This window comes from Chelonia mydas, chromosome 6 (genome assembly GCF_015237465.2).
Source record: "Chelonia mydas isolate rCheMyd1 chromosome 6, rCheMyd1.pri.v2, whole genome shotgun sequence".
Classification (NCBI taxonomy): domain Eukaryota; kingdom Metazoa; phylum Chordata; order Testudines; family Cheloniidae; genus Chelonia; species Chelonia mydas.
In genome coordinates, this window is record NC_051246.2 from 49,353,918 (window position 1) to 49,371,233 (window position 17,316).

At 40.5% G+C, this 17,316-nt stretch overlaps 1 protein-coding gene across 10 annotated transcripts in view; it reads right to left on the reverse strand.

Annotated features, from left to right (window-relative positions):
- The window catches only part of NAV2 (neuron navigator 2), a 649,830-nt gene that overhangs the window by 57,130 nt on the left and 575,384 nt on the right, over window positions 1-17,316 (reverse strand). For all 10 annotated transcript variants that reach the window (XM_043547852.1, XM_043547853.1, XM_037899955.2 and 7 more), the window contains 3 exons: window positions 8,806-8,944; window positions 2,350-2,641; window positions 677-1,379 (listed from right to left, as the gene is read on the reverse strand). In XM_043547852.1, coding sequence (XP_043403787.1) covers window positions 677-1,379; window positions 2,350-2,641; window positions 8,806-8,944 — 1,134 coding nt within the window. The remainder of the gene's footprint in view (window positions 1-676; window positions 1,380-2,349; window positions 2,642-8,805; window positions 8,945-17,316) is intronic.

Here is a 17,316-nt window from a genome sequence, read left to right on the forward strand (position 1 = left end):
AGCTTCCGTCCCGGGAAGCATCCGGCAGGCAGGTCCCTCTGGCTCCTAGTGTGGTGGGTCGGGTGGGGTGGGCGGGGGGCTCTCGGCCCGCTCCTGGCACCTGCAAGCCCCGCTCCTGCAGCATGTTGCGCTCCTGCCGGCAGGCAGGCACCGGAAGCTGCCCCAGGAAGCGGTGCGCGGTGGTGCCGCGGCTGCGGTCTGGACGGTCCCGATATTGGAACAAAGGGCATCCCGACCGATGTAAGGTCGGGACGCGGGACAAGTCCCCTAAAATCGGGACTGTCCCGATAAAATCGGGACATCTGGTCACCCTAGATGGAATTAGTAGTTCTACAGGAGCCTATAACCTTGCTGTTGTGGGTTTATATTTCAGCCTTTATAATGTTTTCAAGTACTAACTTTATTCTGAATTAGCCAAAACTGCGATCATTTTGGGGAGGGCTTAACAATCAATTTCAAATGTTTAAGTCTGCTACTGTCCTGTAATGCAATAAATATTTACAATATTACTGGCGCACATATTTACTAGCTGTGAAATTAAATTTCAGTACAAAGACCTCAGCCTAGCACACACATTAGTAAGCGCCCACAAAACTTAGCCAGTCCCTGGCCTGAACAGCCACAATTGTATAACTACAGTTAACGTACTTCCACAATGAACAAATTTTGTGCCTACCTGCGCAAAGTGGGGGAGGCCACGTCAGGGTACTTGGCTCCTTGCTGGTGAGTGCTTTGAGCTCCACTGGAAGTAGTCTGTGATGCAGGGTTCACTTTAACAGAATTACACGAAGCCACACTTTCATTGTCAGACGATATCCCTTTCTCTTTATCTGTTTGGTTGACTAGACCTGGCAGAGAGCTTCCGAGGGATACCTTAGGTGGCTCTCTCATTTTTGGGACAGGCAACCCAGCTGACTTGCTGCTTATGTTGGAGTCTATGCTACTGGTACTAGATCTATTACCAGCTCCACTTCTGCTACTGGATTTACTGGGTCTGGGTAAACTACGATACTGAAGATTAGTGCGGGCACTAAGTGCTAAGTAGCCATCGTCCTGGTTTTGTGAGCCATCAACACTAGTTTTCCGACCAGTGGACCGACCAATGAGTCCAGATGATTTGGGGATTTTGCCCAGTGTGGCTGATCTGCTGGTGATAGTTGCACCACTGGCAGTAATCATAGTCATGCCTCCAGCTGACCCACTCTGTTTCTTAAATCCAAATGTATTTGTATTAGCAGCAGCTGTTCTAGAGTTACTTGCGGGAGGCTTTTTGGATTCATCACCACTGCTGCGTCCTGCATCTGATGGAGAACGTTTAACATGTCCAGCTTTAGGAGAAAGTCTACCTTTTTCTGATACCTTGGCATCATCAGTTTTCCCTAAAAAATAGAAAAAGAAGTCTAATACTTAAATTGAAAATGCTAAGCAAATGGTAAACATCAAAGCATCATGAGAAACAAAAGTATGCAATTATGATCCAGTTTGTATTAAACTGCACTATTGAGAGTTATATATGCAGGCTTGCCAGGAGAGAGTATCTGGTGTGTTTGCCCTTGAGAATACAAAAATCAGTGAACAGATTGTTAAATAATAGTGACAGATAAATAAGATGTGTTTTTCCTTCATGACTACCATTGGTTGGATCCCTTTTTGTCAATAGTGAAGTGATATGATATAGCAACAATAAATAAGCTTCAGAAAAAAAGGGTATATAACTGGTGAAGGCCACATTTTCAAAACAGACCTTGAAATTTCCATTCACAATAGGGTATACAACCGAGTGTGAGTGAAAGCGTAATTCATCTATTTGCACGCACAAATATTATTAATGCTCTTGCACAAATTTGCATGTACTAAGAGCTCTGATGAAGTCCATCTGAAAATTTGCTTTAACATAAATTAAGATGCAGTTGCTATTTTATCATTGAAAAAGCTTCTTTCACACAACTATCCTTAGCCACGTAAAGTCTAGATTCTGAGTTACTCTTAATCCAGGACTATGAAAATGGAGTTCCTCTAATTACCATTACAAGAAACCAGAATATTGAACTGTGAACACTGTGTCCAATGAACAATCTAATTTAAGGGACATTCAAAACAGGCAAACAATACTCAAAGCATTTTAGTATAATAAGTATAATTTAAAATTCACTTTGAGCCATAAAACAGAAACACAGAGATTTAGTATATTGTATACACACACACACACACACACACACACACACACACAAAATCTACAATTAAACATAGAACTAGTTGAAGTTCAGCTCCTGCCACAGGAAAGCAGTTAAGCACTTCATTTCTCCAATGTAAACTGTTGGCCTGCCTGTGTGCTAAATTTTTCCTCACCTGTTCCAGGTGTCTTCAGTGAGCCTGAGGTGGCTGAAGGTTTAGTCCTCGGTGTAGTAATGCCAATCTGAGCTGACATGCCCCGTCTCCAGGAACCAGTCTGTGAAATGACAGTGTTCTTCCTACCAGAAGTGCTTTTATCAGATTCATCAGACACATCGGAAGGATTTCGCCTCCATTTAGATCCAGACTCCATCTTTATGCCACTATCTGATCCTCCATCAGATTTTTTGACTTCATCACTGGACCACAGGGAATTCCGTTCGACCTGCGAATGCTTTTCTGCATCAGTCTAAGGGAAACAATAAATCATAACAGAATCTCCATTGTAAATGTCTTTTTGAAATCCTTCCTTTTTTTAGGGTTCAAAATCTAGAACCACCAAGCTGATTTAAAAATTCACTAATAATTTTTTATTATACTTAGACATTTTACTTTTGTTTGTTTGTTGAGTCTGCTTTTTGCCAGCGAAAACCCAAGATAAATGAATTCTACTAGCTGTGTTTGCTTTCTGATACACTGGGGAACAATCATTAAAAAGCCAAAACCAAAAACGAACCAACTATCCAACACACACCAAACACCTGATTAATAAACAATAAGGAAAATACTCAGTTCATTGCCATTTACCTCCTCCTTGAATTTTATATGAACCTTTTCACTGTAATGCATAAAAATCATTTTAAACACATGCAGCTAGCTTTTCTTTGTTCTTGCTGTTTTCCTATCTCTCGTCTGGCAATTTGATCTCAAGAGCACAATGAGGTGGCTTTTTGCATAGACTGAAAGATGTGGAATGCTGTTAGTTTTAATCTAACCCATTAGAAAGGCACCCAAGAACTGGAGAGAAATAAAACCCCATTATACCACTTTCAAACACATTAAAATCTGACTTAAATCCACAAAGCAAGTTAGTTCACAGTTTGCACTGAAACTTCATCTCTTACTTTTTTATATTTTGCCAATCCTACTGCACATCCCGTTTATAAAGTCAGATGCTTTATGGAGAATTTTGCAACTACCACACTCAAGGAAGGAATTTCCCCCTGACCAAACCATAGCCAAACTCCGGACAAGCCTATCAATATCCCATTATATTAACCTATATATTCCCAACCCCATACTCCTTTTCCTTTCCCTTTCCCATTACGAATGATTACTAAGAGATACACCTATTAAAAATTCTCTTACTGAATTAGGTTTCCCCTGCCAAACTTATTTTGTGATAAACAATTGGAAGTTTGTAATATCACAACCAACTATAGAAGCTGACCACCACCCACACCTCGGAGAATGTGAACTCCAAACGATAGCTAAGGTTATTCTCTAATCACAGCACCTTCATGGAAGCAACTGTAAATCCACACTGGCTTGTGTCTCACTGAACTGAGTTGTGCAGGAGGAGGCTAACTAAGGCCTGTTTCTGCAACATGCTGAAAAGTGCTTTCATCACATCGGCCTCAGGGGACGTGACGGTGGTGAGAACCTTGTATTAGGCTTTCAAGCACTTAGAAAGATCTGGTCTTAACTACCCCAAGAGCTTTTTAAAAAACACCGTCAGATACCTGGGTAATCAGCAAAGTGGCAAAAGGAAATACAGAAAAAAGTACATGACAATTTAACATGCTCTCCGCACGATATTAGATTTGATTTTGAAACCTCCCATCGCCCTGAATCTATTTATGGTTTTATAATTTATTTTCTTTTATCACTATGTCACATCCCTAATATTATATGAGTGAAGGGAAGAACCTTAACCAGCTAATGAGACTCTCAGAACTTTATGACTACAATAGCAAACCCAGAGATTCGCTCAGTTTAAAAAGGTTCCATTTAAAGGTTCAGTTACCTTCCTTTCCAAATAATGGGGTCTTGATTTTAGATAAGTCTTCTTGACTCATCTGATAATTTACTGCTGCTGTTACCCTTGTGAAGGAACTGCTTTTTCTTGTGAACTATTTTAGTATTTAATCTACTGCCAGCAAAACTTCCAAGCTATTTTATTCATTCTCTCTCCCAATTCTTGTTGCAGTCTGAGTCCTTTTCATATATCTCCTAATTCTTACTTCCCATTGTTGTGGGAAGGGACAACCTCCATAAATTTTCTACATAGATTTAAACTTTTACCACATTTATAGTCTGTTTTTCAAAGGTGCTGAATTCTCACAGCTCCCACTGGCTTCAGTTGAAGTTGTGGGTGCTCAGTACATCTAAATATCAGTTCCTTAATCTTGTATTTAGCACAATTAGATTTGTTTCTGTTTTCCCTTTCTTGTTTCTTTTGTTCAGATAATACTGCATATGCATTACTGATTACATCTACAGAGACTAACATGTGAGGGCCCTCCCCCTTTGGTATGTTGTATTGTTGGTCTCGGCTCCCAGTTTCACATACATGAGCTCCACGATCTCTCTTTAATTATCTGAAATCCAAACCCTGCACTCCCTTAAACAGATGTAAGACCACAACTATCTTAAAAGCTATGAACCTGTGACACGGGGACCAAAGCAGTAGGACCTCTGAGAACGGGTATGCCACATCCCTGTGTGCTGTGAAGATCTCTGTGCCAGGTCTTTGTGGCTCACCACATAGAAGAAGGCAAATATGGACAGGCAAAGACCATAATACATGAGTCTAAGCAAAGAATACAAGAGAGGGAGGAGCACGATGGCCAATACATAACACTCCACTTTCATACGCTGCGGCATTAGTTCTGAGTCCACTCCCAAACTAAACATGATTCCCACAGTCAAAGCCCATTAACTTGCTCTATGTTGGTGAGATTAGGATTTGTCTTTTAAGAGATGAAATAAAGTCTTTTGTGAACAACAATTTGCATTTAACAGCACCTTTCATTTTAGGACAGCAGAACACGTTACAGAAATTCTTTAAAGAATTTAAATATTTTTGTGAGATAGTCTTATAATTCTCTCACACAGGCATTATAAAATGGGTAAACTGAGCAAGGAGCAGTTAAATTAGGTTACAGCAAGTAAATGGCAGAATTACAAATATAACCCATGTATCCTGGTGTGACCCAAGAAGCCATTAATACTAACAGGGAAGTGGGTTACAAGAACTCATTCTAGTTGACCAAAGAATGTCATGGGAGGTCTCAAATGAAAGCTCATGTTACACTGGTCACCAATATCATCGCCAAATGTATGTACAGATGTACTGAAAATATGTTCTTAAGAGTCTGTACCAAGGTATAGCCACCAGCAAAGGGGAAAAATCAGGTTTTCCTCCAGACAGGAGGTAAGAAATGTGTATCTCTCTGTTGGGATGTATATTAAGCATTGTAAGGTAACAAAATGGATGTCCATTTACATACAAAGTCAAATGTTAATGAAGAGAGATGAAATCAACAGGAAAGGAGCACACAAGAAAAAACAAGCCGTGGGAGGTTATCCTGTGTATGAGTGAAGACAAAGACGATCCTGCACCTAGGGAAGTAAACTGACATCATGTTTGCATTCATGAAAACAGGAGCTTCGGCAACCTTGGTTGAAAACACCAAAGAGAACTTTGGGTGAGATAAACTTCTTTACTCAGTAACTTTACCTGTTACTTAAGTTTAGCCTCTAGAAAACGTGTAATGATCTTGTTTAGATATATCCATTTGTTTCCAATATCCTTATTCACTATCACCTGAATCTCTAGTCTTTGATAATAAATTTATTCTTGTTTTCACTATAACTATATGTCAGTGCTCTAGTATTAAGCAAAGAGCTGGTCCTAAGTGGCATGATACAAGCAGGTGTGTATACTGTTCCTTTAGGAAGAGCGGACCTGGTATTTCTGTGGATAAGGGTCTGGACACTACAGGGAATACTTGGAGATGGCTCGGGGATTGGTGTGTGCCATTCACTAATCTGCAAAGAGGGAGCAGAGCCTGCGGGGGTCTAGAAGATAGTACTTATGTTGCCAGAGGTGAGTGGCTTCAGGGAGATGACTCACAGCAGGCACAGACAAGGCTGCCTGATGCTTAAGGACTGGTGCTGGTGAGGTGCCCCACAACCCTGGGCATCCCTGGGGAGCATTCCTACTCCAATCACTGGATTGTACTGCCTGTGCAAGTTTTGGGCCCTATTGTTCTACCATATGCTTGCATTCCCTTGGATGTTAGAATGGTTGTGGGAGAAAGGGAAGTAAGTTTGGTAGTACTATTCAATTGTGATCTCTTAGAAATACTTCCTAGAATCTGACCCACTAAAAGGCATGAGTCAAACTCAGTCACCTTATTATAGACTAATATTTAGTCAATTGCCTTTATTTTCCTCGCTGTATTCTAATGTTCAGACATTTCTTATTTAACAGTTGTGGGGGAACCCATAGTTTGCCTGTGTAACTGCTTTTGTAACATGCTTGAAGAAGTGCTTCAATGACCGTAACTCCTCTCTCCAATTCAGTGGAGGACTTGCATTAGCCAATTCAAACACACATGAAATCGCTGACACAACCAGAGGCTCACTCTACAAATCTTTAATGTAGGCTCAGATACGCACCTCATGGCCAGGTAACAAAGAGTCATACACTCTTGCAACACAGTACTTTTAGGCAGTGCAACCCTTCACAGCAACTACACGTCTACATTAAAACAACCATTAAATAAAGATTCAGATCCCAGTCCAACCTGCTCCCTCCCCCCTTAAAAAAACTGTAACCATATAGGGGTCCCTTTGCAACGCCACATGTGATATCAAATTAAGACACCTTGTGTCCCATTTGTGATAACAGAGACACCTTGGCTTCCTAAACTGTTTTAGAAAGAACAAAAATGAGTTTACAGTCCTGAACTTTTTATGAGAAAATTAGTATCAAAATGAAAAGAAAACCATTTATGTTATTGCACCCCTTAGTGATGACAATCTATTTTATGAATCCACTAGATATGTGGTTTCTGAGCACTAAGAGTTGTATGCATGATGCTTATGGATATGAAATTTACGGTCTTATGAAATACTGCCAAAAGTAGAAAGCCTGCAATAATGTGCAGCCCAGGAAGCTTAAGATAATACAATTCCTTAGCCAATGTGTGTTTACATTTCCGCTGAAAGTGTAATAAACTCTAAACTCTGGCAGTAACTTAGTTAAACTCTGTTCTTTAATAAATGGTATGGTATACTTTCTAGTGCTAAAGAAAAATCACATCTGTTACTTATAATGTTGTATGTACAGTGGGTCTATTAAAAAAATCAACACTTAATTGTCACCAGACTGTGGTAACAGAGGTGTCGCAAATTTCACGTACAGAGAAAGACGGTGGTATCTTCCATACACCAATGTGGTAACTGGTGATAAGCACTAATGATAACCATTGTATTGGGGTGTTTGCAGAGAGAATAATTACTAACTACCTTAGTGACCTATGGCCTGATTTACAAAGGTGCTGAACTCCTTCCATAGCTTGACCCCGGCTGAAGTTGTTTAGGCCACTAGTGTTAATATTTTTCATTAAAATAAAGACTAAAAAGCACGTAAGGTCCCACAGCACTTTACCAACTCTAAGCCTGTTCTCAATAGGTGCTGAGCACCTACAACCCTCAGTGAAATCAATGGGAGTTGTGGGTGCTCAGCCTTTCTGAACATCATACATACAGCATGCCTTTTAGTGTGGAGGGCAGCAGCCAAAGTAGCACATAGCACAATTCAGAGCAGATGTGGGAAATAATATATCTGCCCTCTTTTAAAGCAGAAAAATATTATAATCACTACGCAAACTCCTCCTAAAGTGACCTTCTTATAAGCGAATATCAGAAATCCTTATCTGATCATTATGTTTACACCAAGTACTCTCCAGAAAACATACTTGTGATGCACACACGGCACAATGTATTTTGATGCAAGGGAGCATGAAGGGTACTGTTGAAAAGATATAAAGGAGTCAAAGAGAAAAGGAACACTGAAAGATCAGACTTGCCTTCCAAAGTAGCAAGTCTGTAAAAAAAACAACAACTGGGAAGTAAAATAATATTTTGAGAGGTTAAAAAAATGTACAGAAAAAAGTGATCAATTCTGCCACTCTTAATTTTTCTGAGTAGCAAGTAGCCCCACTGATTTCAGTGGGACCAGCTGTGCAGGTACTGTACTACTCAACATCAGTAAAGGGGGCAGAATTGAGCCCTTAAGGTTGAAAGTGCTGAGAGTAAAATATTAAACATTGATCAAGACAAATTCTGACAGCAGGAGTTTGTTATTTTATTTCTGGTCAGGTTTTCAACAATTTCAGAGTGAGTTGCTGAAAGGCTGTAAAGGAGCCAAATATCACAGTCTAGGGTTACTATTATAAGAAATATGCTGATGCATTTCATTCTTCATTTCAAGAAAACACTGAACTGTTGAAAGGATGAAGTAATAGACAGGCTCATTCACTTTAAGGGATTGTAGCTATTGCTTAGAGAAAATAACTCCACCAGTGCTGCTGTATGTCTAGAAGCAAACAGAAATTTTACCTGTGCATCTATGTTTTTACGGGAAGAGGCAGGTGTGTTGGCATAGGAGCTGATGGAGGAGCTGGTGTTAATGTCATCGGTGCTGAGGTTATCTATGGTGTCACTGATCCCACTGCTGACAGAGCTGCTGTCATCCCAGCTGTGGAAAGAACACATGCTTTATACCCAAGCAAGACAATACTAGAGCTGTTGAGGAATCAAAAGACATACAAGTGATAAAACAAAGTCTCAAGATGACAAATATTATTGATACAGATATATCCAAAGTGCAACTTTTGGCCGGTATAAGGCTGTGCTTCTTGGTGACCTACTTTCTATTGGATATCTTATTCAATACTATAGATCATCATTTTATGATCACCTATTCTGTATTAGCAACAACATCCTGCCACCAGGATCCTGGCTCAGCCCCCAGTTCGTATAGCAAAACAAAGTTTAAACTAAACATCACTCCCTACCTCCTCAGTCCCAGAAGAGGAGAAGTGGTAGGTTTAAGAAGATACCTCTTGACAGATGAAGCAGGATTTTACCGACTCATCAGCAGGGACAGGAGCTCAAATTCAGTGGTGAAATTAATTTTTGAGCAAACTTCTGGACTCTGTCTTACTAACTGAACCTGGATAACAAACTATCATATTCCATCCCCAGCACCACCACCATCAGCACCTAGTTATATTGCGTGGTTGCCAAAGAGGACAAAGGGACAGAAATTTATTTAGAAATAGCCAGCTGGTTGTAGTTTTTAAAGCTTTAATCAAAGAATGCGTTTGTTGTTTAACTAATGCATAACCCTGCTGACACTTACATTAATACTCCTGCCAGTTCGGTAAGGCAATAGGTTATTATTTAGGACTAGCTTTTCCAGCACGTTAGCTGCAGCTTTTTCCATCAAATATGAAAGACACAACTGGAAGTTTAGCACAAAAAATAACCACATATTTAAATCAACTGGAAGGTCACAACAGACAAAAGAAAAAAAAATTCTAACATCAAGACAGACACTTCACCTTTAATGTGCACTTACAGTAAACTGCTGAAGTAAAGACTTACAAACTAGTATACAATGGCTTCTTTTCTAAGGATAATAAAACCCCATTTGAATAACTGTCCTACTGGCAACTCTCCAAAGATGCCTTTGGAGCCCTTGCAGCCTACTGGTAAATACACATTTCAGAAAATGTATAAACAAATATTTCATAGACAAAGTGTTAGCTGTAAAGAAGCCCAGGTATCTATGGCAGTGCTTCTCCAGCTATATCAGAATATGGTCCACAGATTTAGAGAAATCCAATCCCCTACTTTTCTTACAACATTTCCTGTCTGCTTTCATAGTCCTGTACTCCCTAAGATCACTGAGGGTTGCTGGACCATTGTTTAGAAATCACTCACAAACGGATACACAGGATACACAATGTATGTTTGTTTCTTTGTTTGTTTTTAATTGTATGATTATACATAAACCCAAAGACCAACGGGTTGTCGAGGTTAGAGTTGAGGAATGGGAGCCAGATTTTCATGTATTATATTCTCAGATCTGCCACTGACTTTCTGTATACCCTTTCGCAACCACTTCCATCATGTGCTTCACGTTGCCTATGTGTGTTTACAAAGATACCTACTCTAATGTGTTGCATGAAGTTTAAAATAATGTCTTTTTAAAGTGATTTTTGCTCAGAGTATATAAAAGCAACATTTAAAATTACAAGAAAAAGGATTTGCAAACTCGGGCTGACATGTCTACATGGGCACATTAAAAGTTCATCCAAATTAACTCAAGATATGCATTTAGAGTGAATTCGTTAAACCACAATAAATCCCTGTATGGAACCTCTCATTCAGAATTAAAGTGGCCTTAATTTTGGTTTAGTTTAATTGCTAAATTCACACTTCTTGTTAATTCAGATCAATTTTCCTGAGGGTCCCCATGCAGACAAGCCCCGAGTTTTGCAAACTCCACACATAATTTGAGAAGTTTGCAAGACCCTGAATCTTAAGTTCAAAAGGAAAACAGAAGTTCACATATTTGGTGTTACTATTGTTTAGAAGAAAAAGATTTTATTCCCTCTAGGACTAGTTTAATCTGATTATATTTTGAAGGAGGAGCACTTAGTAATAGAAAAACAAAGATATAAGCTTTTTTAAATTGAATCTAAGAATCCTTGGAATATAACAAAATAAGCAAAAAGACCCGACAACAAGAGTTTTGTTGCAATTGCTGTTTTCTAGTATTCCTTGTAATATACCACAGCTCATTATGTATGACCACACAGCATTCTCGTACTCCAGTAGGCCCTGATTCACAAGACGCTTAAGCATGTACCTAATTTTAAACACCTGAGTAGCCCTATTGACATCAGTCAGTTCTCTTGACTTCAGTTAGCCTGTTTACATGCTTACTGTGAGGCATGTGGTTGCTGAATTGGAGACATAAGGCCTATGAATAAAGTCAGAAACATGCATCTGACTGTACTAGCTGTTGTGGCTTTAAACAGAGACTGCAAAGTGTTTTAGTTTAAATATTTGATCTACCTTAAATTTGTGGTACTAAGATGGAGAAGGTTAATCATTTAAACTTTATGTATTAAAAAATATACTACTTCATTACCAACTTAAAAAACAAAACAAAACAAAAAAACAGAATTGCAACATATGTGGGGCCCAGAGCTAGAATATCTTGCATTTTGCCTGCTAATAGCTAAATTACACTATTCTTGGAGCAATGCTGATGACATCAGTAAATGATACTGATGCACAAGCAAAACTATTTTGACAGGATAAGATGCGACATAAGCTAAAATCAGCCAGGTCAATTTCAGCTTTACTCCAAAGCACTCCAGAGTGGGGGGAAATCAGTCTTTAACAAAAAGGGAAAGAATTAGATGGGCAGGAAAAAGAAACCTTGTACCATTTAAAAGATAGTTTTTTAAAAAAGGCTATATAAGCAATTACTTCGCACCGTACCTTCAAGCAAGACAGATCCTTGACTTTATTTTAATATAGGGGTTCTCAAACGGGGGTCGGGACCCCTCAGGGGGTCGTGAGGTTATTACAGGGGGGATCGTGAGCTGTCAGCCTCCACCCCAAACCCTGCTTTGCCTCCAGCATTTATAATGGTGTTAAATATATAAACAAGTGTTTTTAATTTATAAGGGGGGTTGCACTCAGAGGCTTGTTATGTGAAAGGGGTCACCAGTACAATAGCTTGAGAACCACTGTTTTAATATAACTGTTGTACTCTGGACTCTGTAGATAAGATCATCATGGAAGTAGTTTTATCTGTTACTTGGCTAAATCTTTCAAAAATAAAATCTGTACAACATAGATCTCAGTACAAACAGTAGGAGGATTCATTTGATCCAATTAAAATGCATGCATATTTTAAACCTCTTTTTCTTCAATCCAGCATATGTAAAGTTATTCATCCAGTATTCTAAAGAAATAATAATATGGTGAATAGTACACATTCTAATATATCCTACATTTTGCATTAAATATGTTATATAATATATCCTATCATATACACAGGGTCATAAAAAACGTAGAGCTCTAAAAAAGTATCAGTTGAATCACTGTGTACACCCCCCTGCAAAGGCAGGGTGTAGTCTCCTCATAGAGGACCTAATCAGTTACCAAACTGATAAATGTCCATTTCACATTGTTTCTTTAAAAGATGCCCAAAACCCACATAAATTAGTTCACATTATTACCTTGCTTCCGTGTCTTGATGGTTAAAGTCAAAAGAGAGGAAGCAGAAAGGGAAATCTAACAGCCCTCACAATTACAACATTCCTGGCTCTCTGAGCCATGATAACTTCTTTGTAATTTAGCTGGTGCAATTAATAATTTCTGATGTCAGCAAAAGTCAACTCAGCCATAACGCAAAGCTGGAGCCTTTGGGCTTTCCTTCATCCACTTGATCAATCAACTGAAACTCTACTTGGGTTACTCAAAATTACATGAATTCTTAGAAGTATATTTATTTCAACCTCTTGCTCCATGTGCATGGAAGTAGTACAACGACGTTCTCAAAGGATATCAGCACAATTGAAAACGTCAGATTGTAAATGCGGTCAAGATATAGTCTGAGATTTCAGATATTGTAACATCTGAAGAGATAAGAGACATCCAAAGGGTGTAACAAGACCCTTGAGAGGCTTGGAGCTCTCAGAACTCTCAAGAGACACAGGGCCATCAAGTTTAAGGGACCACTAGATCATCTAGTCTGACCTCCTGTACATCACAGGCCACCAACACCATCCAACATACTTGTATTAATTTAGATGGAGTAAATGGGCCAAAGATGTTAACATAACACCCACACACGAAACCCAATAACTGAAATAAGAAAAAAAGCACTACAAACCACAGAAGACTAGATTATTATGTGCCATGGGCAGAGAATAGGAAGGACTGATTTGTACCGGTGCTCAAGGACCCCGCAATGACAGGAAAATAGTTAATGAGATAAATCCAGATAATCCTGGTAAGTGATCCACACCCACGCGCTGTAGAGGAAGGCAAAATATGCCCACTGTCACTGCCAAACTGACCTGGGGAAAAATTCCTTCCCAATCCCATACGTGGAGATCAGTTAGACTCTGAACCATTGAATCAATGGGAGTTTGGGTGCTAAGTTATCGGTCCGGATCAGAACTACACCATGCACTGAGGAACAGACTCTATTATACCACTAAAAATTATTTTTGGCTGATGTTATATTTGAACATAATCTGTTTTCTGATGCTCTGAATTGAAAATAAAGTTTAACAATGAAAGCCGGGATATGTAAGAACCTGAATAGCCTAGTATCAACATATCAACTTGAATATTTTCATGTTTCAATATTTTCACTTTTGAAGTATGGGGGATGGCTCCTGTCAGGCATCCAATTGTCTAATGCTCTCATACCTTACCCTGTTCCACTGTGTGGCTCAGCACTTCATAGACAAGAAGCTGACCCAAATGATGAATTAATTGAGGGTCCTTGGGTTTTCACCCTCCTACAGTTACTGTTTCTCTCACCCACATACACTGCTGCTCCTTTGAAAGCTGCCTTCATGCTCTCTGCCAGCACAGGAATACCATCTCTTCCATAGCAGCAATTGCTCCTAAGAGGTGCTTTAGAGCAGTGGTTCTCAACCAGGGGTCCGGAGCCCCCAGGGGGTTGTGAGCAGGTTTCAGGGGGTCCGCCAAGCAGGGCCAGGATTAGACTCACTGGGGCCCAGGTCAGAAAGCTGAAGCCCCACCAAATGAGGCTGAGCCCTGAGCAACTTAGCTTCGCGGGGGGCGCTGTAGTATGGGGTCCCAGGCAATAGCCCTGCTTGCTACCCCCTAATGTCGGCCCTGGCTTTTATTTGCGGCAAGTCAGTTGTGGCGGCACAGGTAGGCCGTGGAGTTTTTATAGCATGTTGGGGAGGGCCTCAGAAAGAAAAAGGTTGAGGGCCCCTGCTTTGGAGCAGTGGTTTTCAAACTTTTTTTCTGGCAACCCATTTGAAGAAAATTGTTGATGCCCGCGATCCAACGGAGCTGGAAATGCGGGGTTTGGGGTGTGGGAGGGACTCAGGGCTGGGGCAGAGGGTTGGGTCCAGGAATGAGGGGTTCAGAGTGTGGGAGTGGGCTCTGGGAAGTGGGTTGGGGTGCAGGAGGGGGTCAGAGCTCTGGGCTAGGGGCACAAGCTCTCGGGTGGGGCCGGGGATGAGAGGTTTGGGGTGCAAGAGGAGGCTCCAGGTTTGGGGGGCTGGCTCAAGGCTGTGGCAGTGGGTTGGGGTGCGGGAGGGGATCAGGGCTCTGGGCTGGGGGTGCAGGCTCTGGGGTGGGGCCGGGGATGAGGGGTTTGCAGTGTGGGAAGGGGTTCCAGGTTTGGAGGGGCTCAGGGCTGGGGCAGGGAATTGCGGTGCGGGGTTGGGGCGTGGGCTTTCCTCTGGCAGCTCCCGGTCAGCAGTACAGCGGGGATGCAGAGGCAGGGTTCCTGCCTGTCCTGGCGCTGTGGACCGTGCTGCGCCCCGGAAGCGGCCAGCAGCAGGTCCAGCTACTAGGTGGAGGTGCAGCTAAGCAGGTCCGTGCGGCTCTCACCCGTAGGCACTGTCCCCCCAGCTCCCATTGGCCGGTTCCTGCCCAATGGGAGTGTAGATCTGGTGCTTGGCGTGGGGGCAGCGACCCAGGCCCTTCCTGTTCTGCGCCGTGACCCACGGTTTGAACACCACTGCTCCCTTCCCCCACTCTTCTCACTCCAAAGTGACTAAGAATATTAGTAGTTAAGCACTGGAATAAATTACCTGGGGAGGTTGTGGAATCTCTGTCAGTTTAAAAATGGGTTAGACAAATACAAGTCAGGGACGGTCTATATATTAGTTAGTCCTGCCTCAGTGAAGGGGACTGGACTAGACAACCTATCAAGGTCCTTTCCAATCCTACACTTCTATAATTCTAAGATTATTCCTGTGGGTTTCCCACATAAATCACTAGGCTAACTACTCAAAGCAGCTTTTTGGTTTGCAGTCAGGACTGCAAACCCATTTAATGGTTAGGTTCCAGCTTGTTGCTGTTGTGTGTATGTTTTTTTTAAAACAATCTATCAGCATATTCCCATTTAACAATATTCTTGTCCACAGAGTTGTCTGCTTTTGTCTATTTGGAAGGTGCGTAAGTATCACCACACAATCCTCAGGACAACCTATCACCGCAGACGTCATTCATATTAGCATATTATAAATATGCTCAGTGGTTTGAGCATTGGCCTGCTAAACCCAGGGTTGTGAGTTCAATCCTTGAGAGAGCCATTTAGGGATCTGGGGCAAAAATTGGGGATTGGTCCTGTTTTGAGCAGGGGGTTGGACTAGATGACCTCCTGTGGTCCCTTCCTACCCTGATATTCTATGACGATCAATTAAATCATTACTAACTAGTGCCATTGTCAAAGTTTGAACTTTGCCCTTATGCTGATGTGTATATTTTATAACTTCTCTCTGGAGCTTCAAAATCAGAAACAAAATTAGAATGAACAGCTCAAAAGGATCTTTTGTCAAAGAGGGGAAGCAGAGCCTTGGGGCATCTACAGTATTTCAGCTGGAAACATGGCAATTACCCTTTTCCACCTAAAGCTTTAACTGTTTATTTGCTGATTGAGAAAGAAAAACTTCATAGTACAAAATTAAAAAACAAACAAATAAAAACTTTAAAACTCATCAAATCTTCCAAGAAGAAAGCCTCACAATAAAGCAATACTTAAATTTCCATTAAAAAGAAAAGGAATACTTGTGGCACCTTAAAGACTAACAAATTTGTTAGTCTCTGAGGTGCCACAAGTACTTCTTTTCTTTTTGCGGATACAGATTAACATGGCTGCTACTCTGAAACCTTAAATTTCCATTGTTTCCTTTGGGATCCACCATGAAATGCTTTCCCCCCCCAAAATGTTTTACTACCAGTATGCCAAAAAAATGTCTGCAAAAGCATGGATGAAGAAAGCATCTATTTGAAAAAGCAACTGTGAATTTAATGAAAATATTTTATGTGCATATGAATCAACTACAATATTCTTCAGTAAGTCCCCTTTGTCACAATTCTGTATGTTTACCTAAATTTTACAATGAAACAGTTCAGAGCCAACCAAATTTGGAGTTTAGAGACACCAATGTTACATTGGAACAGCTCTGAAAAGTGAGAATGCCAAAACATTTAGAAAAAGCAAACCATGAAGGATCTGACCATCATATAGCAAGTTTCCAGCTGGTCTTGTTGAGACAGAATCTAATCCTTTTAATGACATCCCATATCACGCTGTATAGTTACACTTTCAGAAATCTTGCCAAAGCTGCTCAAACCATTTTAGTTTTTAGGGAACACTCAGTTTTTATTCAATAAAACATTCCATTTCATTAAATTTTATTTAACATTCATTTTAACTAAGATATGATTTCAGGCATATTTTTGAAGGCTATATTAGAAAAAGAATAGTAATCAGCAGGCGATAATATTTAGTCCAGCAAAAGACATTTACAAGATTTATAAAAGTTACAGGTGCCCTCTTCATATTTACTCTGCCCCCTTTCTTAGTCCCTAATCAAAATTCTTCTATCAGCAGTGACATAGTATTCTCTCTCTCTTTCCTGCTCTTTTAAAACTTGAACAAGGCCAGCCACTGACAGACTTTCTGTGTGCACAATCAAGTGCACACCAACTAGGGGATTTTTATCCCATCTGAGCTTGTCCTGTGGAATGAAGATTCTCAGAAAGAAAAAAACCCCACTATGTCAGTTTCTACGGAAACTAATAATCTCTCCTTGAAAAGCAGAAATTTAAAGTGTGATATCATCATGCTTTACCTGACCATATTTTGAGTCAAAGAATCATCAGCTAGTCACTATATATAACCACTAAGCACTGCAGCCAGACTGCTGTATTAAGTTGCAAACATTTGACTGGTGGAACTTGTTTTTTGGCCATTGTTCAACACAATTGTGCCTGTGAACTTACACTGCCTCGAGGGGTTGGAGATAAATCAGTTAGTGC